The following is a 27,893-nucleotide window of genomic DNA, read 5'->3' as shown; positions in this document are numbered from 1 at the left end:
CCAAGCTGTTCTACAGGTTTGTTAATAGTAAAACAAGAATAAAGAACACAATACCTGTATTGAGATTGAGATATGGTGGTGCAATATATGAAAAAGATGGGGAAATGTGTAACATAATGAATGATAAACTGCAGTCGGTATTTGTAACAGAAGACGTCTTCCTAGAACGTGTAACAGAGATGCGACTCCTGAAATTGGAAATAGTATTAGTTGTCAGAAATGAGATACAGGTACTTCAAATGATGAAGGATAAGATGTAAGAAAGACAATGGGATCGAATCAAATATTTGGTTGGATCTTGAAAGAATGTGCAGACCAGTTAGTGAGGCCTATCTATGATATTAACCTATAAGGTTTTCCATAGAAAGTGGGGAGCTACCTACTGAATGGAAAGTGCAAACATAGTTCCGATTTATATAGGTGGTGACAAAGAGGACCCGCTTAACTACAGACCGGTCTCTGTCACTAGCACAGTCCGCAAACTATGTAAAAATGTCATCAGAACAAGATAGATAAGATTCCTTGAAGGGCTTATGGTAACAACATCTAAGAAATTTTGATTCAGAGAAGGGTCGTCTTGTGTTACAAGCCTGCCGAGCCTCTATAGTGGAGTGACAGACATTGTTTAAGAAAGGGATGGATGGGTAGACTGTATTTACCTGGATTTAAAGAAGGCTTTTGATAGAGTACCACACAGAAGATTATTATGGAAACTGAAAACCTATGGAGGTGTACATGGGAAACTGTTGAAATGGATGGAAAATTATTTGATAGAAAGACAAATGAGAACCATAATAAGTGGCAAGTTTTCTCTGTGGAAAAAGATAACCAGTGGAGTGACCCAGGGTTCGGTGTTGGCCCCAATTATGTTCAGTATATAAAACGACCTGCCTGCAAGGTTAAGTACTTATATGAGTTTATTTGCAGACGATGCAAAAATTATGAAACATATTAAAAGAGTAAATTGTTGTATGGAACGGCAAAAAGATCTAGACAAACTCTACAAGTGGAGTCAAACATGTATACAATGGAATTCAATACAGGTAATAATAATTGTCATGTATTAGTAAACTTGATGTAAAAGCAAGTTTATGTTCAAAATGGCTTGTTGTTATTCTGGTAATCTATAAGGAGACACTGGACCACCACATTTATTTTTTTCAAAGCTCTTATTGGGATTCAGTGTTTCTCTCTCTCTCTCTCTCTCTCTCTGAGGTAAAAAGGCAGTGTTTGTTTACAATCCCAATAACACCATAGACAGATGGACACTGTTAGAATGCCACTTCAATACAGAAATACCCTTATCAGTATTTATTTTTGCAAATCTAACCAAAATTTTTGTAACTTAAGCCAACCTTATTTATCCAATTTTATGCAAGCCTAATCAAACTTATCCAAACCTTATACAGTATAATTATAATTTTCATGTTTAGTGATGGATTTGCTTTATACAGTACTGTACTTGAAACCACTAGACACTGAACTGATACAAATGTAGGTATTTTTTTTTTAACACGTGGTTCTTTGTCTCTTTGATGATCACTGTTACTCAATTCATTTTTTGGTTAACAAAAAAAAAAAAGGGGGGGGGAGGGCTCATTATTCAATGTTTCTTATATTTCAGTAAAAACGAGGGGTGTCAGGTGGTAAATCTACAGTTTTATCCCCCTTTTTTTTTTTTTACTGATTCATGCTTTTTCTAGCTTCAATTATGTCATAAAATATAAATTTTTGCTGTTTTCCCTCAAGGAAAAGATAATATAAATTAAAAAAATATTGAAGCCATATACCCATGGGAGTTGGGGAGCCACATCCCAAACACTCATAAATATTTAACATGCCACAACATGAATTCATACATTTTGAAGTGTATTCTATTTATATATCCTCATTTCCTGACACTTTTCATTTATGACACTTTCTATCACAGATTAACTCTTCCCCCCAGGGTCATTAATCCTTCCTAGGGGCTATTACTAGCCGCAGGGGTCATTTGTGACTGAAATGCCATACAACAAGTTTTTGCAAGTGAAGTGATATAAACACAAAACAATTCAAAGTACTTGAATTCCAGTTTTGTTTTGTGCTAAATGGTATCCCCCAAACTGGTTATTTCCAAAAACTGCACAAATCCCATATCCGTACAAAACAAACTAGAAAAAATGACTTAGACCTATGGCCAATTACAAGCTTAAACTTCAAGGTCAACATACTGTTGAAAAGCTGGATTGCTAGCTAGATTGTTCTGTTGAATTCCAGATGTTTATTGTAGTTCCAGTACGAGTCAGAGTTGCCAGTTAGCCTGCTGTTTGTGAGCGTAGTTATTTGTACGTTATGCAGTAATTTCTGTGCTCTTTTTCTCTATATTGTTTTTATTTATGTGACTGTTTGTTAAATTATGTAATTCAAGTTTGTCTATCCATCCATCATCCTATCCAGTGTTGCCCCATGAGAAGCATAGGAGCTCGGTGCTAGGCAAGTTGGTCCTGACATTCAAGATGAGAGTGACCAGCCTCACTCATCCATGAGTGGCATTATGTGAAAAATACACCCCAACCATCCCTTGGATATAAGCCTACGCAGGCTCAATCCAATTGGAGCGCCTTAATAACCCACTAAACCACCAGGTGCCATAATTTGGTTATATGGTTACCACCCACGGTAGTCAATGGTTTCCTGGTATACAGGAAACCATTTGGCTTGTCACTCAGTGTACATAGAGTCACCCATAGGCAGAAGGAAGAGGAAAGAATGAAGGACAAAGACAAAATAGGGAGTGTAAAGTTACTTGTAGGCAGAAGGAAGAGGAAAGAATGAAGTAAAGAAAGACAGAAGACGAAGGAAGGAAAGAAGGAAGGAGGAGAGGAAAGGACAGACACCGTAGAGCTGCTTGTATGCTAAATAATTTAAGATGTTATGCAGTGTAAGAATACTCTGGCATGTTTTGGATGTCTCTGAGTTGATAACTGTTGTAATCGACGCTCTCTCAGGAATACACTAGAACTGTGGAGAAGTGTAGAGCACTCTACAATATAGAAAGCTTATATAAGGATGGGGAAGAGACCAGAGCAAGTTCGGTCAGTTTTCAGTTCAGTTTGAGTGTAGTTCAGTGTCAGTGCAGTGCAGTTTGTATAATTTAGGTACTTGTGGAAATAGTGAAGTGTTGTTGGCAATGAGTGAAGTGCTATTGCAGTTTGTGTATCTTTGGTGCTTGTGATAATAGTGAAATGAAGTTGGAATGCATTAAGTGTAATTATCTGAAAAATAAAGACAGTGAACTTAAGAAGGCAGTGTTTATTTATGACGCCTAAGCTGATCCTGTGTTCTGTGCACCGAAAGGCTGCCTCCAGGAAAAACAACTCTCTGAGCATCATCCTTCCTATACTGAACTGCTGCTGTTGGAACCTGTAGCAATGTTGTCAAGAGTGTAGATTTTTAGAAGGTGCTGCAGTGAGTTTAATCTTCGACATGGAGCTAGGGGGTGTGCAGGCAAGGAGCCGAGCTGGGCAGGAGGAGGAGGTGTCCCCGGCTGCAATTATGATGCTATTATAAGCTTCAAAGAAAGAACTTAAAGAACAATTACAAGCACAAAGTGTACAACTACAAGCACAGAATGAAGGATTACAGGCACAGAATGAAGGACAGAAAGAACTCAAAGAACAATTACAGGCAGGGAATGAAGAACAGAAAGAATGATATGAACAGCTTCCGGAGGCATCACAGGGGTAACAGAGGGAATTACAACTGAGGATGCAAGGACAGCTGGATACTTTCATGGGGGGAATGAAGAAAGAGCAGCAGCAGTTGAAGGAGGAAGTATACTCTGAGCAACAGCAGTAGTTGAAGGAGGAAATATACGCTGAGCTACAGCAGCAGACGTGTGAGGTAAGCAATAACATGATGGACTTCAGACAGCATCTAGACGACCAAGTGAAGCATGTAGACGACCAGCTGAAGATCAGTGAGGGAATAGTGACAGAGTGCAAACAGCATGTTGACAACCAGCTGATGATTAAAGAGGGAATAGCGATGGAGTGCAGACAGCATGTGGATTACCAGCTGAAGTATGTAGTCGACCATGTAAAGAAAATTAGTGTGAAAATCAAGGCTGTAAAGAAATACTGAACTGCTGAGCCTCAGGTTAGTGTACAGGGAGCATATGAAAAGAATGGACAGTGTATGGTGAATCCTGACATATCCCAAGCATCTAAAGGTAGCATTACAGGGCTGAATAATCAGAATGTAGGAGATTTAAGTCCTGGACTTAATTATGATGCCTCAGTTATTAGGCCCCAAATGCAGTGAAGTGCATGGCTATAATGGGGGTCCAGTTAAAAAGAAACCTCAGAAATTTGATGGTAGAGTATCTTGGGAAGCTTACTGTGCACAGTCTGAGTTACTTGCTGATCAGAATGGTTGGGATGATAGGCAGAGGGCAGTGCAGCTTGCTACTAGCCTTAAAGGTGCTGCAATGGAAATTCTGGGAGAGATGTCAAACAGTTATCAGTCCCTAGTAGCAGTGCTGGAGTGCAGATATGGGACCATGTGCCAGACTGAGGTTTACAGAGCACGATTCTGGACCCATGTACGGGATCGAGGCGAATCCCTACAGTAGCTTGCTCACAACCTGGAGAGTACAGCATACAAGGCATACCCTGGAGCAGCACTTAACCTGTTGGCTATTCTTCAGAGGGACGAGTTCATCAATGGTCTTGACAGTGCAGAGTTGAAAGTGCAAGTGAAGCAGGCACAACCCAGAAGCATGCAAGAAGCACTAGCCAGGGCTCTAGAATATGAGTCCTACTGGTCCAGTATGTCCACTTTTCAGGCAGGTTGTAATGCAGGATTCTAGGCAAAGGGGTGGGTTCATGAAGTGGTAAAATCTGAAGGAAGTTGCTGGTACTGTGAAAAGCCAGGGCATAGAAAAGAGGACTGCTACAAGTGGAAGAGGGAACAGGAGAAGACCTAAGGAGGTTGCTGCTTCTGCAGGAAGCTGGGACACAAGAAGGACGAATGTTACAAATGGAAGAAGAAGAATGGAACAGTGCAAGGAAACCCACAGTTGTAACAAACGGGATTTGGACGTGATGAGGTGGGACACTTCAGCTATAAATGTCCAAATGAGAATGATGAAGGTAAATTAGTCAAGGTTGGTGACAGGAGGCAACACGCAGCCAGTTTTTCCAAAGAAGCCTCACCACTGAGAAAATGCCAGAGAACCTTGATGAATAGTGTGCGAGAAGATGGAAGGACAGACGGCAAGCAGTGTACTAGAAATGGGAATCTTTGCAAGATATGCTGCCGTACTGCAGCAAAAGGGCCAGGATCAGATGAAGAAGACCTGATGAGGATGCAGAGTTACAACCAGTGCTAGAGTGGCTGCAGTGCAACCATCTTGGGAAGAAGTTTCCAGGTTAAGCCCTGCAACCAAGAGCTACTGGAGTCAGTAAGACTTTCTTCGTTTGAACAATGGACTACTGGAGCATCAGTGGGCGACACCCAATGGCCTCAGCACTGGCAACTGGTGGTTCCAAAGAAAGTGAGGTCTGGGATCTTGGATGAGTCTCATGACCACATCACTAGTGGGCACCTGTGAGTGAAGAAAACTCTAAGTCGACTGCAACAGAGGTTCTACTGGATTGGCATGCATCAGGATGTTGAAGAGTGGTGTCAGGCCTGTGATGTATGCTGTGCCAAGAAGGGACCGAAGAAACGTGGTTGCACCCCTCTTCTGCTGTACCAAGTGGGTGCACTGATGAAAAGACTCACAGTGGACATTGCTGGACCTCTGCCACTCACTGAAAGAGGTAACCAGTATATATGTGTTGCCATGGACTGCTTCACAAAGTGGCCAGAAGTCTATGCCATCCTTGATCAAGAGGCTGTGACTGTTGCTAAGGTGTTGGCTGACCAGTTTTTATGTTGTTTTGGGATGCCACAGGAGCTACATTCAGACCAGGGTAGAAACTTCGAGTCTGTTGTGTTCCGTGAGTGCTGCAAGTTACTGGGGATCAAAAGGACCAGGATGACCCTACTAAGGCCACAGTCAGATGGGATGATGGAGAAATTCAATTGGACCCTGGGACAAGAACTGGCAAAATACTGCGTAGAGGGACAAACAGAATGGGACCTGAAATTATCTATGTTGCTGATGGCATATCAGTCTACATCCCATGAGTCTACCGGCTACACCCCCGCAAAACTGATGTTGGGCCACGAGTTATGCCTACCTGTTGACTTGTTAATGGGAAGACCATCTGGTGAAAAGCTGCCTACAGACATCTCCAGCTATGCAAAGCATCTTCAGGAAAGGCTGGCTGATGTACATCATCAAGTGCGAGAAGCCCCTAAGTTTTCAGGAAAGGCGATGAAGTGCAAGTGAGGTGAGCTTCATGGATGGTGACAGAGTTTGGTTATACAATCCTCAGCGGAAGAAGAGACTTTCATCATAGCTGCAGGGCCTGTGGGACAGGCCTTACACTGTATTGGACCGCCTATCAGACATAACGTATCGGATTCAGGGAGGCACGAAGTCACGCTCAAAGTTGGTATGCATGAATTGTCTGCGGCACTACCATGGGCCAGGACAATACAGCTGGGACGTCTCCGTGGAATTGTGCTCACCCGCAGCCGAGGATGTTGAGGAGGACCAAGGAACTGAAGTGTTAGAGGATGGTGACAGTTTCCCAAGAGAAGAAGTTCATCAGGAAGAGGACCAAGACATTCCCGGAGGAGTGGACTGTGTGGAAAAGCAGGGGATGTCACTGGAAGCGGCACAGGAGAAGACGATAACTTGAAGGATTTCTCTATGTATAATTAAATGTTAAGTTTGGTTTAAGGACTATGTTTGTATACACTGTGTAGTTTTGTCGGGACCACAAAAGGATTAGGGAGGGGATAGTGTTGAGAAGTTGGATTACTAACCAGATTGTTCTGGAGAATTCCCGATGTTTATCATAGTTCCGGTACAAGTCAGAGTTGCCAGTTAGCCTGCTGTTTGTAAGTGTAGTTATTTTGTAAGTTATGCATTAATTTTTGTGCTCTTTTTCTCTATAATGTTTTATTTATGTGACTGTTAAATTATGTAATTTAATTTAAGTTTGTATGCTAAATAATTTAGAGTGTTATGCAGTGTAAGAAAACTCTGGCATGTTTTCAATGTTTCCGAGTTGGTAACTGTTGTAATCATCGCTCTCTCAGGAATACACTAGAACTGTGGGAAGTGTAGAGCACTCCAGAATATATGAAGCTTATATAAGAATGGGGAAGAGCCTACAGCAAGTTCAGTTGGTTTTCAGTTCAGTTTGAGTGTAGTTCAGTGTCAGTGCAGTGCAGTTTGTACATTTTCGATACCTGTGAAAATGGTGAAGTGTTACTGGCAAAGTGATGTGTTACTGCAGTTTGTGTATCTTCGGTACTTGTGAAAATAGTGAAGTGAAGCTACAAAGCATTAAGTGTAATTATTTGAAAAACAAAGACAGTGAACTTAAGAAGCCAGTTTTTATTTACGACACCTGAGCTGATCCTGTGTACTGTACACCGAAAGGCTGACCATAGGAAGAACAACTCACTGAGCAACGTCCTTCCTATACTGAACTACTGCTGTTGAAGTCTATGGCAGTGTGGGACGGGGACATAACAATACACTTTATTTGAAGCAGTAGAAGCACCTTACCAAATCAGTTCTTCTTCTTCCTGATAGTCTGTTATATTTTTCTGATTATTTCTGGGGTGGTAAATACACTTAGCTATGTATGTTCTGCTGTGTAATGGTTTCGATCCCGGGCCTCACTCACCAGACCCAGTTATCTACCTGTGTTGGCTGTGGTGGTTTCTGTAGCAGCCGTGGCTCTGTGGGTTAGAGCACTCCACTCTGACCGAAGGGTCGGAGGATCAAATCCACCCACGGGTCATTGGTAGACATCAGGAAGGGCATCCGGTCATAAAATGCTACACGCTCCAGTCCAAAAGTCCTCTACCCAGGGGCAATGCCTTAGCCCTTCCGGGATACCTGGCGTAAAACCAATTGTATTGTTGTTGTTGTATGTTCTGCTGTGTCTCGTTTAAGGGGCATCAGTTCACTTTTTTGGTTGAAAATGAAATTATGCATCAATTTACATGAAATTTTACTGGATAATAGCTATACAGTACTTGGCAAAACTAATCCCTAAGCTTTATTTGTAAATGATTAATTTAATCACTGATATTATTAAAATGATTGGTAAATTTTTTACAAGTGGACAATACACCCCCCAGGTAGTGCAATACCAGGTATATATTCTGGTAGTTTTTGATGTGATTCGAATGTTTTTGACCTTCATTTTTGTCAGAAATGCCTCATTTCCCCTCTTTTCCAATCATGAACTTTGATTGGACAAGTAGGTGAAATCAAGCATTTTTCTAAAAAAATGAAGTAAGAAACAACTCAAACTGCATCAAAAACCACCAGAAAAATATACTGCACCACCGGGCAACATAACGGAACAGACGAAGCCTAACCAAACAGATGTAACGTAACCTCACCAAACGCAGTAAACCTAACTAAATGCAACCCAACATACCTAACCTATCCTAAGGGAATACGTTATGTAACCTCACCCAACACACTAAACCTAACCAAACCAACCCCACATAACCTATCCTAAGGGAATACGTAATGTAACCTCACCAAACACATTAAACCTAACCAAACCTACCCCAAGATACCTAACCTATCCTAGGGGAATGCTTACCCTTGCGATACGATTGTCCAGGACGAGGGTCGTCTGGCAATAATGTCGTGGTTCCAGAACCTTTGAATCCAGTGGTTTATGAACAATATAATTTGCCAAGCCAGAGGAGTGTGTTGTCCAGAAAAGTTCCTTTGTAGTCAGAAACACAAAAATTATACTGTACCCGTTTCTTGGTTTTTGCGTACTTTTTGTACTGACCACAGTACCACTGATGTCTGTCTTTTCTAAATTTACACGGTTCCTGACAGTCTGGGCAATAAACTTTAGAGGGTAATACACGGTGTCTTCTAAAAAACTCAAGAGCCTCTTCAGGTTCTGAGTGAAAATGCTTACTCACCTGTAAATAATCAGTATCACACCCGGGACACACAGCACGTCTTTCTTCTTCAGAGGCCATAGTGAGAAGGGTTTAAATTTTCCATCCAGATTGAATCATACAGCGCGTCTCAAATTTATTGGCTGAATTCCATCATGTGACCTAAAGTAGGCCTGTGAGTGGGTGATACAGACCTACGAGACGCATGCGCAGTCGAAGGGAGGAGAAACACACATACGAACGCACGCATTTTTTACCCGTAGTGGCCGAGTGAAGATCCAAGGTAGGGTTTTTAAGGAATTGTAAATTAAATTCATTATCTCTGAAAATATCAATTTCTGAAAGGGGTAGTGGGGGTTCATTGTAATCCTTAGGGACTATACTATACGTTAATAGTGCTAAAATTCCAAAACTGCATATTGTCCACTTGTAAAATAACACCAAATGATTATGTGTTTACTCACTTAGGAGCTGTAGTCAGTTAAAGTTAGGTTAAAAATATTAAGATTTTACTATTTTTTTCTTATTTTCATGTATTGTCCTGAAACTTTCTACACACTTAAGTAGGTCTCATAGCTATTATCCAGTAAAGTTTCATGCAGACTGATGCATAATTTCATTTTCAACCAAAAATCTGAACTGACATGCCTTAGCTATCTATCTATCTATCTATAGCCCGACGCCCTAATCCCGCAAAGGGTGGCCGCAGACAAAACGCCTCCAAGTCACTCTGTCACCCACCATTTGACTCCCCTCCCCCCAACTCACCCCCCCCCTCCCTCATATACCTCTCAACTCCATCCCTCCACCTCATCCTCGGTCTACCCCTCCCTCTCCTTCCCTCCACCTCACCTACATACACCCTCTTAGTCAGTCTTTCATTCTCCATCCTCTCCACATGTCCAAACCACCTCAGTGTATTTCTCCTAATCTTTTCAACCACATCCACATCTACCCCACAACGTTCCTTCACTTCTTCATTCGTCAACCTGTCCCTCCATGTCACTCCACATGCTCCTCTCAAGTAACTCATTTCCACTGCTCTCACTCTTGACTTGTTCCCCTCTTGCAAGGTCCATGCCTCGCTTCCATACGTCAGGGTAGGGATCACAATACCATCATGCAGCGACTTCTTAACTTCCATACTCACCTCCCTATTTCTCATCACAGCTTTCAGTGTGCCAACAACCTTCCTTCCCTGCTGTACCCTTTCATGGTGGAATGGACTGCCCTAACCTAGTGTTTAAATCTACTCTAACCTTGCTTAACTGTACCTAATGATTTTATCTAATGTACCCCATGTAACCTAACATAACCTAGGATCCAGTTCTGAAGTTGGGAAACGAAAACCACTGTTGAGTAAGACAGAAAATCGTAGGTACGGCTTCAGGGATGATAAAAAGTGAGAAATTTTTTTAACACGAAAAGGTAATTTACCACCCTGAAAATAGATAATACAGAAAACAAACTTCAGGATTATGAAATTAATTGGTAAGGTCCTTCTATTGCTTCAAATAAAGAATACGTATACCAACTTCAATAATATTAATGCACTTGGTAAGTGAATTCCAATCCCGGTATAACTTTAGAAGTAACCAACGTTACCAATTTTCATTATATTATGTCCCTGAACTATTCTAACTAAGGCTTACCTTTAAAGCCTAGCTTGAGTTGGGGGAACAAATTTTGTAGGGATAGTCATATAGTAACTTAGGTTAGGCTATCGCTCAGTAGCTGATGAATGTCGCGCCACATTGGCTGGTGCAGGTGTGTGCACTCGGTCTTATGTCAGGCCCTAGATTAGGCCTAGGTTAGGTTAGGTTGTTAGTTTGGGTTCGTTTAATGCAAAATAGTGCGTTTTTAATTAATTTTGATCTTGATTTTGGGGGATAAACCCACTTTTGGAAATCTTACTCAAAATTCCAAAAAAGGGATTTTCCCCAAAAAATGACGGTCAAAACTAATTAAAACAGTATTTTGCATCGGAAAACATAAAAATAATAATAAAAGAAAACGTTGGTTAAGTTACTTCTAAAAATTTACCCCAATCCCTCCTCCAAACGGTCTGAATGTTGCATGGCTGATTAGTTTGACAATATCTAAACTGAGGATGTGTACATAAACTGGTCACATGTGTACAGAACCAATGCATTAGAAAAAAAAAATACTGCAATCGAAGGGTCTACAAGCATAGCCTAATAGAAATGCATCGCTGATCAGCAATGAATATCCGATCAGCGTGAGCACAACTTTGTACCTACTGATAGGATGAAGGCAGATCAACCACAAAGGGATCTTGAATGCATTCTAGACAAAAGAAGATTTACAAGTATCAATGGGAAACATGTTAAATACCTTCATTTCTGACAAGTGATAAAGATGAAAGACGACAACCTTGACGTATACAGTACCTTCGTATTCTTTGCTACGTTAAGTTACAGTTGTGAGATTGAATACTGATACGGCAAGAAAAATATGGTATTTGAATGCATTCTTTTGACGTAGCTATGTTCATATGTTGAATGACTAGTTGTATTATGGTGTTTATACTAATAGGCAGATAGTAGTACCGTAGAGGTGGCAGTGACGATGGGGAGAGTGGAGTGCTCAAAGAAGAGTTAGCCACGATGACTTCAATAAAAAAGATCCCCAATGTGTTGGGGACGAGGAGAAGCAACACCCTGGACCAAGAGCGGGACCAGTTTGAGAAGCTACAGGTAATGACAGCATGAGGTTACATTGAGGGCATCGGCTGAGGAACCAGGCAGTATGAGAGACGGATATCCTGCCTCCCACCCAGGATATGACATGCCAGGCAGGGCGGGGCTCCTCAGTGCCTTGCTCCATTACGTATCTTAATATTATGTATGGACTATAGCATTGCTTGCCACTTGATTAATGCAGTTTCATTCTTGTGATTCTTAGGAGTACATGTATTGGTTATCTTGAGGCAGGTTTTTCATGTACCGGTACATCTGATATTTCTAGGGCTTTTCACTATTGCAGTGTGAAGATACTGTAAGTGATACAGGTTTTGGGAGAAATGTAAAGAATAAACTGATTATCATTTAAGGTATGTTTAAAAGATTTCATGTAATTAATATTTACCTTTTGAATACCAAGGTAATGTTTTCATTTTAATCAGGCAGGTGATTTGGTAAATGTACGCTTTACCTTCAGCGACAGAAAGACCTTACCAGTTCAGTTCACATTCCATCAGTTTGTTTTCTGTATTTTTCTACAGCGAGCACTTATGTTTCGCGTGATTTGGGTTTGTGAATTTAAGTTTCACAGAAAAGCCCAAAATTTCCAAGAACTTATGCTTCACAATCAAGAATTCACCTTCATGTCAATATGTGGAGCACCGGTGGACAAGGCGATCATCAGCTGTTGTCTGCCGTGTTTTCACAGTTCCTACCATCTCTCAGACTGTGTGTGTGGTGCTCTGGTAGTGATCACAGCCGCAGTCACTTAATGTGCCTTTCCTTTCATTCAGCTGTTGTTCTCGTGTGGTCTACCTGTACTGTATTATGGCTTCCTCTTCATTCATTGGAGGACTAGGTAATAGTGGTGATGGTGAAATACAGGGAAGTTCAAAGGATTAGGCAAGAAGAGAAGAGAACATCGTGAGTATCGAGTTGGTGTGAAGAAGAAAAAATATTTGGTAGAGGATAAGACAAAGATTTTTCAGGCTGGTGATCCACTTATTTAAGGTAACGGGTTTCATAACTTTTTCATCATATTCATGTGGTTGTCAGTTATTCTGGTACGGTGTCCTGTTTTATGAGAATTATATCAAAAGTGAAAAAAAGAGTGACTCTGGGAGGGGCTCTAGAACCAATTAGATTTTTTACCATTGATTTAATACTTTTTGGTTTATGAAATTCAGGTTTCATGCCAACCTCATGGTATCAATTGGACCCGATACATAGGGGCTCGCAGAGTGATGAATGACCTTTTCCTCCTGAAAATTTTCCACCCAGTTATTTTCATGATGTTTATCATGTCTGTGAGAGAATTGATCACTGAACGTACAGTGAGGCTGGATGAGGAGGAAATGGAAAATGTGAGTGTGTTTAACCCGCCGCGTGCTGGCTATTTTTAGGCCTATGGGTCGCCCCAGTGCCGGCCATTTTTCAGCCTTTTTTGGGGGGGGTAAAATGATAGATTTTGATGTGGAAACAAATTTCGCCATTAAAATGCTCACCGAGGCTTGGAAATGGGTTTTATTGAGTCCTGCATGCTCTTGTACAGGTATAACCGCTCTCTCACGCTCACCACGTACGTGAGAGAAAACCGTTTTCTACGTAAGGTATACTCAGGTATTTATGCTGGGGAGGTATAGCAATGTTCAGTACACTTTTCTGATTGCTTATTACTTCAGCATCTATCACAATATGCGTGTCTTTCTCTCTGTGAATGCATTATCTTACACTTGAAGATAGGTACAACCTGACTTCATCATGTACAGTCCTGGCACTTACAAGAAGGTATTTACAACTTGACCACTATATAGGTCTTACACTTACAAGAAAATATTTACACTTACATTTATGTGAAAATATTTACAAAATGCCTTCATTATGCACAGCACTGGGCGAGGCATAGAGGCAGAGCAAGCGTGAGGGGGGGAGCGAGTGAGTGTATGGCCTTGACAGCCTGGGGAATGATAGAGGAACAGTTACCATACGTGCCTGCCAATTTTTACCCACGAATCTTGAAAAATGCACAGTGAATTTTTTTTTTTTTTTTTTTTTTAACCATTTTAAAATGGCACTGGCTGCGGAATTATGTCCGACCGTTTTAAAACGGCACTGGCATGCGGCGGGTTAATTACTTGGGTAGTGTAAAGAGTAAGAATGGAAGTTTAGAGGGTGGAGTGCTTGAAAGAGTACAACAGGGAAGAAAGGTTGCTGATTCTTTGAAATCAGTGATAAGGAACAGGGAAGTAAGCATGGAGGTAAAAAAGTCACTGCATGACAGTATTGTGATACCAACGCTTGTGTATGGAAGTGAAGTTTGGACCTTGTTGGAAGGACACAAGTCAAGAGTGAGGGCAGTGGAGATGAGGTACTTGAGAAGAGCATGTGAAGTTACTTGGAGAGACAGACTGACAAATGAGGAAGAAAAGGAGCTCTGTGGTGTGGATGTTGATGTGATAGGAGAAATACAGTGAGGTGGTTTGGCCATGTGGAGAGGATGGAGAGTGAGAGACTAATGAGGAGAGAGTATGCGAGTGAGAGGGAGTGGAAGGGGAACGCCGGGGATGAGATGAAAGGATGGAGTGAAGAGGGATATGACAGAGGGCGGTGTTAGCTGGGAGCAAGGCAGCAAAGTGGCTTTGGACAGGGTGACATGGGGGCGATTTGTTTGTGGCGACCCCTTTCGAGATTGATGCGTCTGGCGATAGATAGATTGTTTCTTATTCCGTACGTGCAAGTGTTTGTTTCTGGTGTAAATGAAAGAAACTTACTCAAACATAATCAAAAGTGGATTTCATTTCCCATTTCCTGACAGGATTTTTTTTTTTTCTTTCTTTCTTTTAATGCAAGGAAGAAGGAACTAAAGGCCAGAAGCCTGCAAGATTTAGTATATTCAATGTTGTGGTTTTATGTGGTGTGATGTGGGTGGCCTGTGCTGTGAATGTGTGGTGTGGTGTGATGTGAATATGTGTGCTGTGGTGTGATGTGAATGTGTGTGCTGTGGTGTGGTGTGATGTGTGGTGAGGTGTAGTATGGTGTGCTTGCTGTCTCAGCTCTGTGTGTAGTGGTGTATTGTGATTTAGTGTGTGTGGGTATGTGTCCTTGTCTGTAGAGTGGTATGATGTGGTGTGTGTTGTTTAGTAGAGAAAGATGTGTTGTGGTAAGGTGTCGCATATGTGGTATGTGATGTGATTCGATGTGGTGGTGTGTGGTGTGATGTGTGTTGTGGTTTGGTGTGGTGTTGTATGGCCAGGTGGTGTTTGTGGCATGATTTGGCATGGTGTGGTGTGTGTTGTTGTGTGTGTGATGTACATGGTGTGGTGTGTTTTTTCACGTGTGAGTGATATGCCTGATGTGGTGTGTTTTGTTGTGTGTGAGTGATGTGCATGGTGTGGTGTGTTTTGTCATGTGTGAGTGATGTGTGTGCTGTGATGTATTCTGTCATGTGTGTGTGTGATGTGCATGGCATGGTGTGTGATGTGCATAGTGTGGTGTGTGTTGCTGTGTGTGTGATGTGTGTGGTGTGGTGTGTTTTGTTGTGTGTGTGGTGTGTTTTGTCGTGTGTGTGGTGTGTTTTGTCATGTGTGTGGTGTGTTTTGTCGTGTGTAAGTGATGTGTGTGATGTGACGTATTCTGTTGTGCATGTGTGTGTTTGTGATGTGCGTGGTATGGTGTGTTGTGTGTATGATGTGTGTGGTGTGGTGTTTTGTCTTATGTGTGATGTGCATTGTGGGATGTGGTTTGTTGTGTGTATGATGTGTGATGTGTGTGGTGTGGTGTGTGTTGTGTGTATGATGTGCGTGGTGTCATGCGTTTTGTTGTGTGATGTGCTTGGTGTGGTGTGTTTTGTCATGTTTGTGATGTTTATGGTGTGGTGTGTTTTCTTGTGTATGTGTGTGGTCTGTCTATCTATCTGTCTGCCTGTCTATCTGTCTATTGCCAGATGCCTTAATCTGTCTGTTGCCAGATGCCCTAATCCTGTAAGGAGTGACCATAAACAAATCGCTTCCATGTTGCCTTGTCCCCCACAATTTCACTGCCCTGCTCCCAGCTTACACCCTGCTCTCTCATATACCTTTCCACTCCATCCCTCTATCTCATCTTTGGCCCCCCCATCCCTCTCCCCCCCTCACCTCATTCACATACACTCTCCTCGTCAATCTCTCGCTCTCCATACGGTGTGGTGTGTTTTGTCGTGTGTGTCATGTGTACAGTGTGATGTGTTTTGTCGTGTGTGTGTGATGTGTTTAGTCGTGTGTATGTGATGTGTTTCGTCGTGTGTGTGTGTGATGTGTTTCGGTTCGTTGTGTGTGTGTGATGTTTTATTGTATGTGTGTGCGTGTATGTGTGATGTTTTATTGTATGTGTGTGCGTGTGTGTGTGATGTGTTTTGTCATGTGTGTGTGACATGCATGGTGTGATGTGTTTCGTTGTGTTTGTGATGTGCTTTGTTGTGTGTGTGATATGTTTGTTATGTGTGTTTATATGTGTGTGATGTGCATGGTGTGGTGAGTTTTGTCGCATGTGTACAATATGCGTGGTGTGGTTTGTTTTGTTGTGTGTGTAATGTGAAGGGGTTCTCATTGATTTTGGTCGGGTGTTGTTCAATGCAGGTTGGTGTGTTGTGTGTTTTGGAGTTGGTGTGTTGTGTGTGATGTGCTTTACAAGGTATGTATGGTTAACTGTGTTTTGTTTGATATTATGTGCTGTGTTCTTTGGTATAGACTACATTTTGGTATGGTTTTCGGTGTTTGCTGTGTATAGTATGGTAAGATTTATTATGGTGGTGTACCATTAGTGTCGTGGAAGGGGGAGGTTCTCTTATCACGTCCAGATTTCACACCCTCTGTATGTGTTATATGAATGACAAATTTTGGCACGAAAGTAAACTTCGAGCATTGCAAAAGACATTAGATCTCATGACAGAGCACCTCCTTCCTCACAGCACTTTCTAGTCTAAACTGGTTTCAGATTTTTACACATTGTTCTGGCTGGCTGCTTCAGTATTTGGCCTCATTCCCTTGACTCCATCCTTTTGTTCAATCTGCCTTCCATAGAAATCTGCTGCTTGTTCAAAATGTGCGCAACCTATAGCTTTGATTTTTTTCTAGACTGCAGTCATTGAAATTGTCAAGCATTCAGTATTCTTTATCAGTATTGCATTTGATGATGGCCAGCAACATCATCATCATCGTCATTGTCATCGTCATCACCATCATCATCATCATCATCATGTGTTTCCCCTGAGGAGTTTAGGAACTGGGGGCTAGGCAGGTTGGTCCTGACATTTAAGATGAGAGTGACCAGGCTCACTCATCCCTTAGTGGCATTACATGAGAAGTAAACTCCACCCATCCCTTGGATATGAACCTACACAGGCTCAATCCAACTGGAGCGCCTGAATTACCCACTAATCCACCAGGTGCCATAGTTTGGGTATGTGGCTACCACCCAGCATAGTAAATTGTTTCCTGGTGTACAGGAGACCATTTGGCTTGTCACTCAGTGTAGAGTCGCCTGTAGACAGAAGGAAGAGGAAAGAAAGGCAGAAGAGGAAGGAAGGAAAGAAAGAAGAGAGGAAAGGGCAGTCACCAGCAGCCCTACATCGAGTGAGTGGATGGTGAGTGCCCCCACCTACCACAAAGAATATTTATATTCCTTGTGTAGGAAGTGATGCTTCTTTGTAGACTGCAGTTCATACAGGTACAAAAGTTCAGAATACCACCTGGACCATACAAAGCTGCAAGGCTAGTGTTACCACATCAAAAAGTGAGAGATTGGCCGGGGAAAGACCACAACTTTTATGAGTGTCTGAACATTGTGGTGCTGATGTGGATGTACTGCAAAGCATTAGGAGAAGTACCTTAGGATAGTTTTGCCAGTATAAAGATTGGAGAATGAAAGTTTGACTAGAAGAGTTTATGTGAATGATAATGGAGAATAAGAGACTGATTAGGAGAGTATATATGAGTAAGGTGAAGGAGACAGCAGTGATGACATGTAAGGGTGGGATGGAGATGTACATGAATGAAGGTGATATGAGTTGGAGAGATGGCAGCCTGATGGCAGTGGACAGAACAAAAAGGTGACTTGTTTGTGACAACCCCTTCATGACTGAGGTAGCCCATCTGACCATCAATAAATAGAACTAACCAGAGATGGGAGGTTCTCTAACTCATATGACCATCCATTATTGCATCTACTGTACATTAAAATGAGGTTAAGTGAGGTTCATTTATGATGTTAGGATAGTTAAACATAGATGCAATCATTGAAGGAGTTGAGAGCTGCAGAATCTCTCACCTTTCCCTCACATAAAAAGCATTTCCAGTGGGTGTTTATAGAAATAAATAATAATAATAAAATTGTGTAAGCTAAGTGGTGAACATGTTGATTTCAATCTCTGGCAGTTGGATGTAATTCCAAGTGTTTACCATCCATTTAGTACTGTGACAATTTATTTAGCTTGGGAAAGATCTCCCCTAAGCTGAATCTAAAAGCAGCAAAATTGAATAGAAAATACATCATCTTAGTGAAGTGCTGAACCCCCTTCAGTTTCTTGATATAGTTTTCATTATGTTTTTGCTACTGCCAGACAGTTTCATTCAACTTAAGAGTGATCTCTCATACTGAACAAGTTAGTGATTGCTAAAAGAATCAATTCTAAGCTGAATGAAATCATTTGTTGATAACAAGAATAAAACAAAAACTACATCTTTGGATTCTGTCCATCTGTTTTATCCTTAGCCAGATTCCATAATCCCATAGGGGGTGGTCATTTTTCTTTGAGTTAGCCATTTGTTTTACAGGGAGGGACACTAACCCCCCGCCAACCCACTTGTTGACACGTAGGGAACACGTATGGGTTAGTAATGCGGTTACCACCCAGCCTTGTAAATGGTTTCCTGGCTTACAGGAAACCATTAGGCTTGTCACTTAGTGTCTGGTTACCTGAAAAGGAAAGAATAATAAAAAGTGACAGGAAAGATTGGAGAAATTGGAGGAGAGGAGGGCAAATACAGAAAACGTGATAAACGTGAAGGAAGAAGCAGGTAGCACCACATCGAGTGAGTGGCTGATAGTCACCACCACGTACCATCAAGATTATTGGACTGAAGAGGTTAATTGTTGTTATCCCTGGTCTCTTTGGTAAATTTGAATGTAACCCGGGCAGCTGAATCAGGTTCATGCAATGAGGAGAATTAGCCGTACACCCGTCCACATCACTGTATTGAGGATGTTAAGTTTTGGGGAAGTAACAATACCGGTATGTTCATAACTCGGGCATAGTTATTTTTCTATAATTTCCGAAATATAGTTTGTATTATATCAGAGAGAATATAAAGGTAAGCACAGTACTGGAATTGCCTATCTCACTAACGGTAATTTCTTTCATACTTATCAGGAGGCAAGTTTCCGTAAAGCTGTGAATGATGAGGAAGTTCCTGTAAAGATGAAGCATGTGCGGACACTTATTATTGGCACATACACGGACAAGAATGCAGAGTTATTCTGGCGCAATGTAAACCTATGCCCACCCATCAACACAGACGTCATGGCATGGAAGTTCTGCCACTGCCTTCATGTAATGTTCCGTGATGGCCACCCTTCAGTGCTCCGTGATTCACAGCGACATCTCCAACGCATACACGACACTGGCCAGCACTTCGTAAGTACCTTCAGACAGTTCTGACCATAAACCAGTGATGTGTTCCAGTATGTCACAGCTTTTTTCATATAACCACCAATGTTCTGTAAATAGGGAGAAACTTAGAAACTACCATCAAATTAGTTAGCAATAGAGCTTTGACAAACATTTTTCTGTAACATTTTGGACTTGATAGCAAAAAATTTAAGTAAATACAACTTATAATATAACTGATAATATTGTACACTGTGTAGTCTGTAGTGTCATAATCACAGAAAGCATTCTAGCACTTGTAAGGACTTAGTTTGCCTGTTATAAATTGATATTCACTTGTATGTTATTTATTAGTGGTAGGTGGTGGCGACCATCATCCACTCACTTGATGTAGTGCTGCCTACTTCTTCCTCAGCCTTTATTTATTTATTTATTTGTTTTCTGTGGCTGCCCTCCTCTCTTCCTATTTCTCCCATCTTTCCTCTCTCTTCTTATTGCTTTTCTTTCCTTTACAGGTGGCTTTATATTGAGTGACAAGCCAAATGGTTTCCTGTAAGCCAAGAAACCATTTACAACGCTGGGTGGTAACCATATAACCAAACCATACGTGCTCCCTACGTGTCAACAAGTGGGTTGATGGAGGGTTAGTGCCCCTCCTCGTAAAACAAATAACTCAAAGTCAATGGCCAACCCTTATGGGATTATGGCGTCTGGCAGTTGATTGATTGATTGATGTTATTTATTGATTTCTGATTTCAGCATACCTAACAAAGAATATTCAAAATGGTATAAATACTGTATGTCTTATGCTGAAATAAATTGGTAAAAAAATAGGTGCAATGAAGTCTCCAAGGCTGTCAGGAATATAGCTTTATGAGACGTACATTATTTATTATGTATAGCTGCTGCAGTGTATTCTGTATTGATAGCCCTTTTATAACAAGTTTCCTCCGCTAAGATGACTAAATTCTTTACTGACAGCAAGCAAGAATGAAATGTATGAGATGAGATCATGCTGAAGGAACTAATTGGAAACTGTTTCAGAAACGGTGTGTGAAAATATAGAAATGGGTAAGTAAAAATATGTGAAATGTAAGGACTGAAGATGAAGATTATTGTCGAATGGAAGAAAAATAAAGACCATATGGAAAGACTAATTTTGAGAAACTGTTGAATCAGACCAGACAAGAAAAGTGGGAAACATGATTGTAATGGTGTGCAGAAAAGGGATTTGGTACCTGGTAAGTAATGTGACACTGAGAGAACCAAAGAATGCTGTGAAAAGGTTGAAGAATTGGAAGACAGTAAGTGGTGGTTATGTGTATACAGAAAAGATAGTGTAGTGGAGAGTCACTTGAGTGTGTGGAGAGAAGTTTTGTTAATTAGGGGACATGTTATGTTCTGGAGGTGGGGCTGGAGCTAGCTCTGTGGCCAGGACAAAGAATGGTTGGAGAAAGTTTAGGGAGTTGTTGCCCCTCCTAACATGGAAAGGGCTGTCACTCTGTGCAATGAGATCATTGTTTGCGGCATGGGTTAGGAATGTATCCTGTACGGTAGTGACACCTGACCAGTAAAGGAAGAGGATATTTGTTGGCTGAAATTTACAGAAATGGCAATGATTAGATGGAGGTGTAGTGTGTCCTTGAATGTGAGGCTTGGGGTGGCTAGGTTTGTGATGGGAGGGATAAGAGAAAGGATAGGACTGGAGTGTAGTGGTGTTGTAATAAAGGTAGATTGAGATTATATGGGCATGTTGAGAGGATGGGGGATGACATTTGGGTGCAGAAAATGAGAAGAGTGAACGTTGGGGATAGGGTTGCGAGTGGCAGACCAAAGAAAGACTTGGGATGAGGTCGTAGAGTGACCTCAGCAATAAGGGACTGAGTAAGGAGGCTGTCAGAAATCAAACAGCATGGAGGGCCGCCATTAAGTGATCAGGGTCATTGCATGAAAGCATGTTGGATCCCTTGTAAATGAAATAAAACAATATATACATTTTATGGACAGGCTGTCCCCGACTTAACGAAAATAATTGGTTCTTGAAGGTCTTTCGTAAGTAGTTTTTTTTTCATAAGTCCATCTCTCTCTCTCTCTCTCTCTCTCTCTCTCTCTCTCTCTCTCTCTCCAACCTAATCCCAATTCCATAATTACTGAGGACACAGAGTACTTTCCCTCTACCCCTATCCCCTTTCTGCTCCTTACCTACTTGTGTGCAATTCTCTCTCTCTCTCTCTCTCTCTCTCTCTCCACCCAGATTAAAGCCCATTATTGTCTCCACTCTTCCACATATCCCTGACTCATCCCTGAGCTGCAGTTATCACCTCACCTCCTTGTCAGTGTCTTCACCTGACCCCATCCATCAGCCAGTTAGTAAACAGTAGCCAGCTGGCACTGTATTACTGTAGTACTGTAATGTATCACTATTTCATTGTATTTTATGCTTAATTTTCATCTTATAGGAAAGTTTTTAGGATAGAGGTTCGAGACAGATAGTAATGCAGTATCTGGCTCAGTGCCAAATATTGAGTTGATGGGGAGTACTATGCAACATCTGGCATTTTCCATTAACCAGCATAGGACATGGCTGAATTGGATAATTTAGAGTTTACTGCTTATGTAGGGAGTAGACTGTAGCACCAGTCGAGCATGGCAATACTCTCAAGGTGGATGGAAAGTTGATGACGGAGAGCTAGGGCTCCTGGTTCATAAGCCCTCAGGACTAGGTCCTGACCATCCCCCTTTGCTGAACTTTTTCAAGTGTTTCAAAAACAGATTGAGTAGGTCAGTATGCTCTCCAATACAAGTTCCTCTTACTGTCAACATCAAATTACATACACATTACACACTACACTTCCAATTAAAAATTCAACAAAATACCATCTCTTTCAGAATTCAACAAAATGCCATCTCTTGATAAAGCCTTGGAGTCCCAAGGGGGGGGGGGTACTAAAAATGCCCCCATCATCCTCCACTCTCCCGGTGATGACCCAGCGAGATGCCTGAAATCACTGTCTGACTCACTTCTTCCTCATTTGTGCAACATTCATGGCCTTTCTTCTAACTTTCTGTCCGTTGAGCACCACATCTCCTCCTCTAAACCTCACCTTTTCCTAACAGAGACTCAGATGTCTGAGGCAGCTGATAGCAAATCCTTCTCTGTATCCTCCTACTTTCTTTATACTCATTTCAGGGCCAAAGATGGCTGTTGTGTATGTGCATGCAATGACATATCTTGCTCTCTTGTTCCTGAACGTGAATCTTCTGAATTCACTTATCTCTGGCTTTGACTTTCCTGTCATTCTTTGACTAAATATATCTGTGCTGTGTACTTATCCCCTAATTCTGCTGACTATGAAAAATTCTTTGACCATCTTCTAAAATGGAACACATCATATCCATTTCTCCCTTCTCTGAAATCTCCATTCTAGGAGGTTTCATTGTTCACCTCCACCACCTTTGGCTCTCCTCTCCTTTCACTAAGCCTAAATCTTTTCTATCCTTAACCCCTAAAGACCTATGGCTGTCGTATGACAGTTACAGAAAATGTCGCATGAAGTCCTGTGGCTGTTGATGGTACACAGGCCACCAAAAACTGGCAGTAGGTAGCACTGCCTCTTTTATGACGTATATGGGACCTGACCAATGGAAACTAGGAGATCAGGTTGTGGGCGGCATGATCCAGCTCCCTCCCCGGGAGTGGGGACCCTCCCTCACCAGGCTATCTCTCCACCTTGCTTTGCCCCATTGGATCCTACCTTCTGTGTCTCCTCTCACCGAAACTGCCCCTCATACCCTTCTAGGCCATATTGTGTGTGTGTGTGTGTTAGACATATTCCCTCCCTTTTCTCCCCTCCTCCTGATACCCCCCCACACTCCCTCCACCTGCCTGCCTTTCTCCAACTAATTCCTCTGTTATTTTCCTAACTCTGTCAATAAGTATGCTACCATATACGAGTACTTTTCCTATTACACTAAGAAGACAAATGCCCCTATGATTACCACACACTTCTTTTTCCCCATTTCCTTCGTACAGGGGAATAATTATACCTGACTTCCAATCCTCCAGGACTCTACCTTCCTCCCAGGCCAATCTGCACATCTTCCACATCCATTCTACTACTGTGTCTCCCTCATGTTTCAGCACTTCACCACACACTCCATTAATTCCTGGGGCATTCCACATTTTGACTTTCCTCGTTGCTTCCACAACAACCATCCTTCTGATTTCTTCCTCTCTTCTCACATCCCTTCTTCTCCCAGCCATTCCCCAGCCTCTTGTACTCACATTACATTCATTCTCTGTGCTCAACAGTTCCTTAAAGTGTTCTCTCCATCTGCTCACTTTTTCTCCCTTCTCTTGTAATCTACCATTTTTATTTTTCACTCCCCAACTAACTTCTTTATCACCCTGTCTAACTCTCGTTACCTCTTTCCAGAACATTTTCTTACATTCCCACCACTTTACGTTCAGACATCTTCCAAATTCCTCATCCACTTACTTCTTACTCTCTCTCTTTCTCACCTCTCTCTCCCTCTCTACATATAACTCTCTCTTCCGTCTGTCAACTTCCTCCACACCTGTTTCTCATCCACTAACTACTGTATAAGCTTTCTTCATCTGTGTCACTGCCTGTCTCACCTCTTCATTCCACCATGCTGTTCCATGCACCCCGTTTCATCTTCTCTTCACCCCACATACCACCTGACATGCTGCACTGTTTTTTTCTGTGAATGTCTTGCACACAGATAAAATTTAATTTGTAGTAAATGTTCTGTTCTCCGACGCAAATTCATTCTACTCCTTCTGGCACCTTGCCAGAAACCTTTCTGATAACTTTACCTCCTCATCCTTCCCTCCTCTTTTCCACTCTGATGGCTCTGTAGCTATTTTGTCCACTGATAAAGCAGAACTCATTGCTCAGACTTTCTCCTCCTGTTCCACCTTAGACAATTCCGGTGCTGTTCCTCTATCACTTCCCCACCTCTGACTTCCTCATGGCTGATGTATTTTCTGCCATCACTGGCCTCAATACTAACAAGGCATATGGGCCTCATAGGGTCCCTCCTATTGTTCTCAACAACTGTGCATAGGTAAACACTTTTGCCTTTGTCTGCGAACCTGTACCATTCCTTCTTGCTGTAAGCTTGCTATCATTAAGCCTGTCCCAATTAAGGGTGACCATTCCCAATCCTCTAACTATCACCCAATCACTTTAACATCTGTCTCAAAAGTTTTTGAGTCTGTTCTTAAAAAAAAAAAAAAATTAAGCATCTTTCCTATGACAACCTTCTTTCTGATCGTCAGTTTGGGTTCCGTCATGGAGGCTTCACTGGCGATCTTCTCACCTAGCTTTCAGACTCCTAATCATCATCCTTTCTGAACTTTGGTGAAAGCTTTGCCATTGCACTTGACATCTCAAAGGCTTTCGATCGATTCTTTCATAAATCTTTAATTTCCAAACTGCCCTCTTGCGGCTTCTGTCTTTCTCTCTGTGCCTTCATCTACAGCCTCCTTTCTGGTCATTGTATAGCTGCTGTAGTAGATGGCCAACGTTCTTCTCCTAGATCTATCAAAGGTGGTGTTCCTCAGGGCACTGTCCTATCATCAACTCGTTTCCTTTTATTCATCAATGACCTTCTAAGCTGTACATCTAACCCTGTCCACTCATACATTGATGACTTTGCCCTTCACCTTTCCATTCACCTCCCACAGTGTCCATCTCAGCAGTTACTCCAACAAATAAGGGATAAGGCTATGGCACACCTAGTTTCTGACTTGGCTCGTATCTCTGGGTGGGGTAAAAGTAATCTTGTCGTTTTTAATGCGTCAAAAGCTCAGTTCTCACACTTATCAACCTGACAAAATTTTCCACAGACATACCTGCTAATGTTTAATAATATCCAGCTCAATCCTGCATCATCTTTAAATATACTTGTGGTTTCATTCTCTCGGAATTTATTTTGGAAAGATTATATTAGCTTTTGTGTAAAATCTGCTTCCAAAAGATTAGGTGTGCTAAGCCAACTACTTACCTTCTTTACCCCTGCACGGTTGTTGACTTTATACACTTGTTTTATTCATCCCTGTGTAGAGTCAAGGCCGTCTTGATATACAGGCGCGGAGGAGAGACTAATGACATCACAGGCGGTGGCCACAAATTCCCCCTGCCTTTCCTCTCTCTCATGCGTACACATTTAATATTTGCTTACTTATGTATGGCCATTATTATTTATTGATGATTATTGGTGTTAATACTAATATTAGTTATTATTATTTATTATTATGATAAACATTAAAAATTACACTGTTCCCATATTTAAGGCCTAAAACACTGTAATGAACAGATGTTTTCAGATGCAAATTTTATAAGATATTACAATACCTGTCTCTGTAAAGATTATTTATCACTGTACAAACTGAAAATAACTGTTTTACTTGCACGGTAAAATAATACACACTAATCCGGGTTGACAACGACGTCGGTGGCCCACCTTTTGTCCACCTGGATTTTGAATAAAACTCAATTGAAATAACCCAATATTATGTCCACTTTACTGTTTTTAATGCACCTATTAACATTGAATCTGCATGAATTCCCGGGGAATTTGAAAATTAAGGTATAAATAACCAACACACAGGTAAAAAAACTGAATTGCTGCAGAAAGCAGAAACAGTACACCAAAGGAAGAAAATATAGACACTATATGTAAATACATAATCAACCACCATTGTATAGGTTAAGCTTCTATCTACTATTGAATATATAATGTGCCTTTTTCTTTTATTAGGCTAGGTATAGGTAAATATAGCTATATAATTATACAGTATAAGGATATTGCTATATATTCCAATCATCCTTTTTTTTTTTCTCTCCTCTCCTTGTTAGGTAAGGTCACATTAGTTTATCATCCATCTAACAGCTTCTACCTTAAAACAGTGCAACAACTTTACCTAACTGTAATGGAGACTAAATTAATTTTATACAAAATAATGGGTATTAGTTAAAGACTTGCCCAACAGCAATTTTACCGAACTGATATTTGTCATTTAAACAATAGGTTTCTTGTATCATATTTTCATTTCTATTTATGCTCTAACCGGTGCAGATCTCTTTTAAAGTCCCTCTCTTCAAACTGTAGGAAACATGAGTATCAGTAAAATAGACCCCAGCCTGGCTAACTTTCATATTTAGCTAACAATTCTTCTCATCATTTAGGCATAAGATTTAGGCAAAGGCATTACATTTGGTTTTGGGCAGACTCATACACATTTCTTCTTGGCCTAGAATAGGCCTATGCACATTTTTCCTGGCCTGGGCTTGGCCTATGCACATTTTTCTTGGCATGGGCTAGGCCTATACATTTCTTCCTGCCTAGACAAGGCCCATAAATGTTTTTGCTTGGCCTGGGCTGGACTTATAAATGTTTCTTCTTATCCTAGGCTAGGCCTATACTTGTCGGTTGATATCCTTAGTTACCTAGATATTTCATTGAATACATAGAATTAAGAGAATAAATCAAGCTACCAGTGAGTAGCCTAGGTTATTTTGCATGGAATGAAGTAAGGCCTCAGTAACCAAATTAACATCTCATTACGACTGTGATCCACCAAAATATATTATGCACAGTTAATAAAGAACACTGAGAAACTTAGGTTGTGTTGTAATTTCGTTGCCTAACGTATTACGAAAACTACTTTACTAGAAGATACCCACTGTTGACAGTCTGATACCTCTAATTTCTCATTTAAAATGCTTTCAGTAATAGCAATGATGCTTTTCGTGCATTCTAGTATGGCTATACATATTTAATAATACATGTATGGCGTACCGTGAACGAAATACAGATGGGAGAGAGGAAAAATTTGGAATAAGTGGGTGAATTGCAGGCATGCCTCACTGTTTGTAACGTGGCGGGTGGGCTGGGGGACTAATACAATGGCAACCGATTGTGACTTCACAGTCAGATATTGGCGGACGACCCGGGCCTGTTCAAATCAATATGGCCCTGGTAGAGTCTAGCTCTGATGTGTGAGTAGGCCTCCCACATACAGCTCTTCTCAGGGCGGAATCAAAGACTTGTCAACTCATTAACTTCTCCTCTTACTGGCCTCCTTCAACTTCTGTGTCTTCGCCACACTGTTGCATCTTTATTTCTCTTCTGTTGCTTCTTCAATGGTCACTGCTCCTCTGAACTGTCTGCTTGCATCCCTCCACCACTACGATGGGTGTGTAGCACCCGTCTAGGAGCAAACTCCCGTCCCTTTTCTTTCCAGCTCTTTAATGCAAGAGTTAACAGTTACTCCCAGTCCTTCTTGTATGGAATAGGTCATCACTGGAACTGTCTACCTCTGTCTGTGTTTCCTACTTCCTGTGATCTCCAGTCTTTCAAATGCAGTGTGTCCAGGCATCTCGAAATGGGCAGATCTTGAATTTGGCTCTCTTGTGTTGTTTTTGTTTTTTCTTGGAGGGAACGGTTTGTGGGCTCTTGGTCTTTAGTTA

The 27,893-nt window shown here is 41.4% G+C and overlaps 2 protein-coding genes across 2 annotated transcripts in view; one reads left to right on the top strand and one right to left on the bottom strand.

Moving 5' to 3' along the window:
- The window catches only part of Tcs5 (TP53 regulating kinase), a 33,632-nt gene extending 22,177 nt beyond the window's left edge, over positions 1–11,455 (bottom strand). Inside the window, exon 1 of the mRNA XM_080277455.1 lies at positions 11,404–11,455. Within this exon, the coding sequence (XP_080133581.1) occupies positions 11,404–11,409 (6 nt within the window). The 5' untranslated portion in view covers positions 11,410–11,455. The remainder of the gene's footprint in view (positions 1–11,403) is intronic.
- A 214-nt stretch (positions 11,456–11,669) lies between these two features.
- Hip1 (Huntingtin interacting protein 1) overlaps positions 11,670–27,893 on the top strand; it is a 189,424-nt gene continuing 173,200 nt past the window's right edge. Inside the window, exons 1-2 of the mRNA XM_080277509.1 lie at positions 11,670–11,765; positions 19,156–19,419. Coding sequence (XP_080133635.1) covers positions 11,676–11,765; positions 19,156–19,419 — 354 coding nt within the window. The 5' untranslated portion in view covers positions 11,670–11,675. The remainder of the gene's footprint in view (positions 11,766–19,155; positions 19,420–27,893) is intronic.

The sequence above is a fragment of the Coenobita brevimanus genome, chromosome 70 (genome assembly GCF_032717465.1).
Source record: "Coenobita brevimanus isolate Jiangsu-jjx chromosome 70, ASM3271746v2, whole genome shotgun sequence".
NCBI lineage: Eukaryota > Metazoa > Arthropoda > Malacostraca > Decapoda > Coenobitidae > Coenobita > Coenobita brevimanus.
Note: the sequence above shows the minus strand (reverse complement) of the source record. Positions and strands in the feature narration are given on the sequence as shown.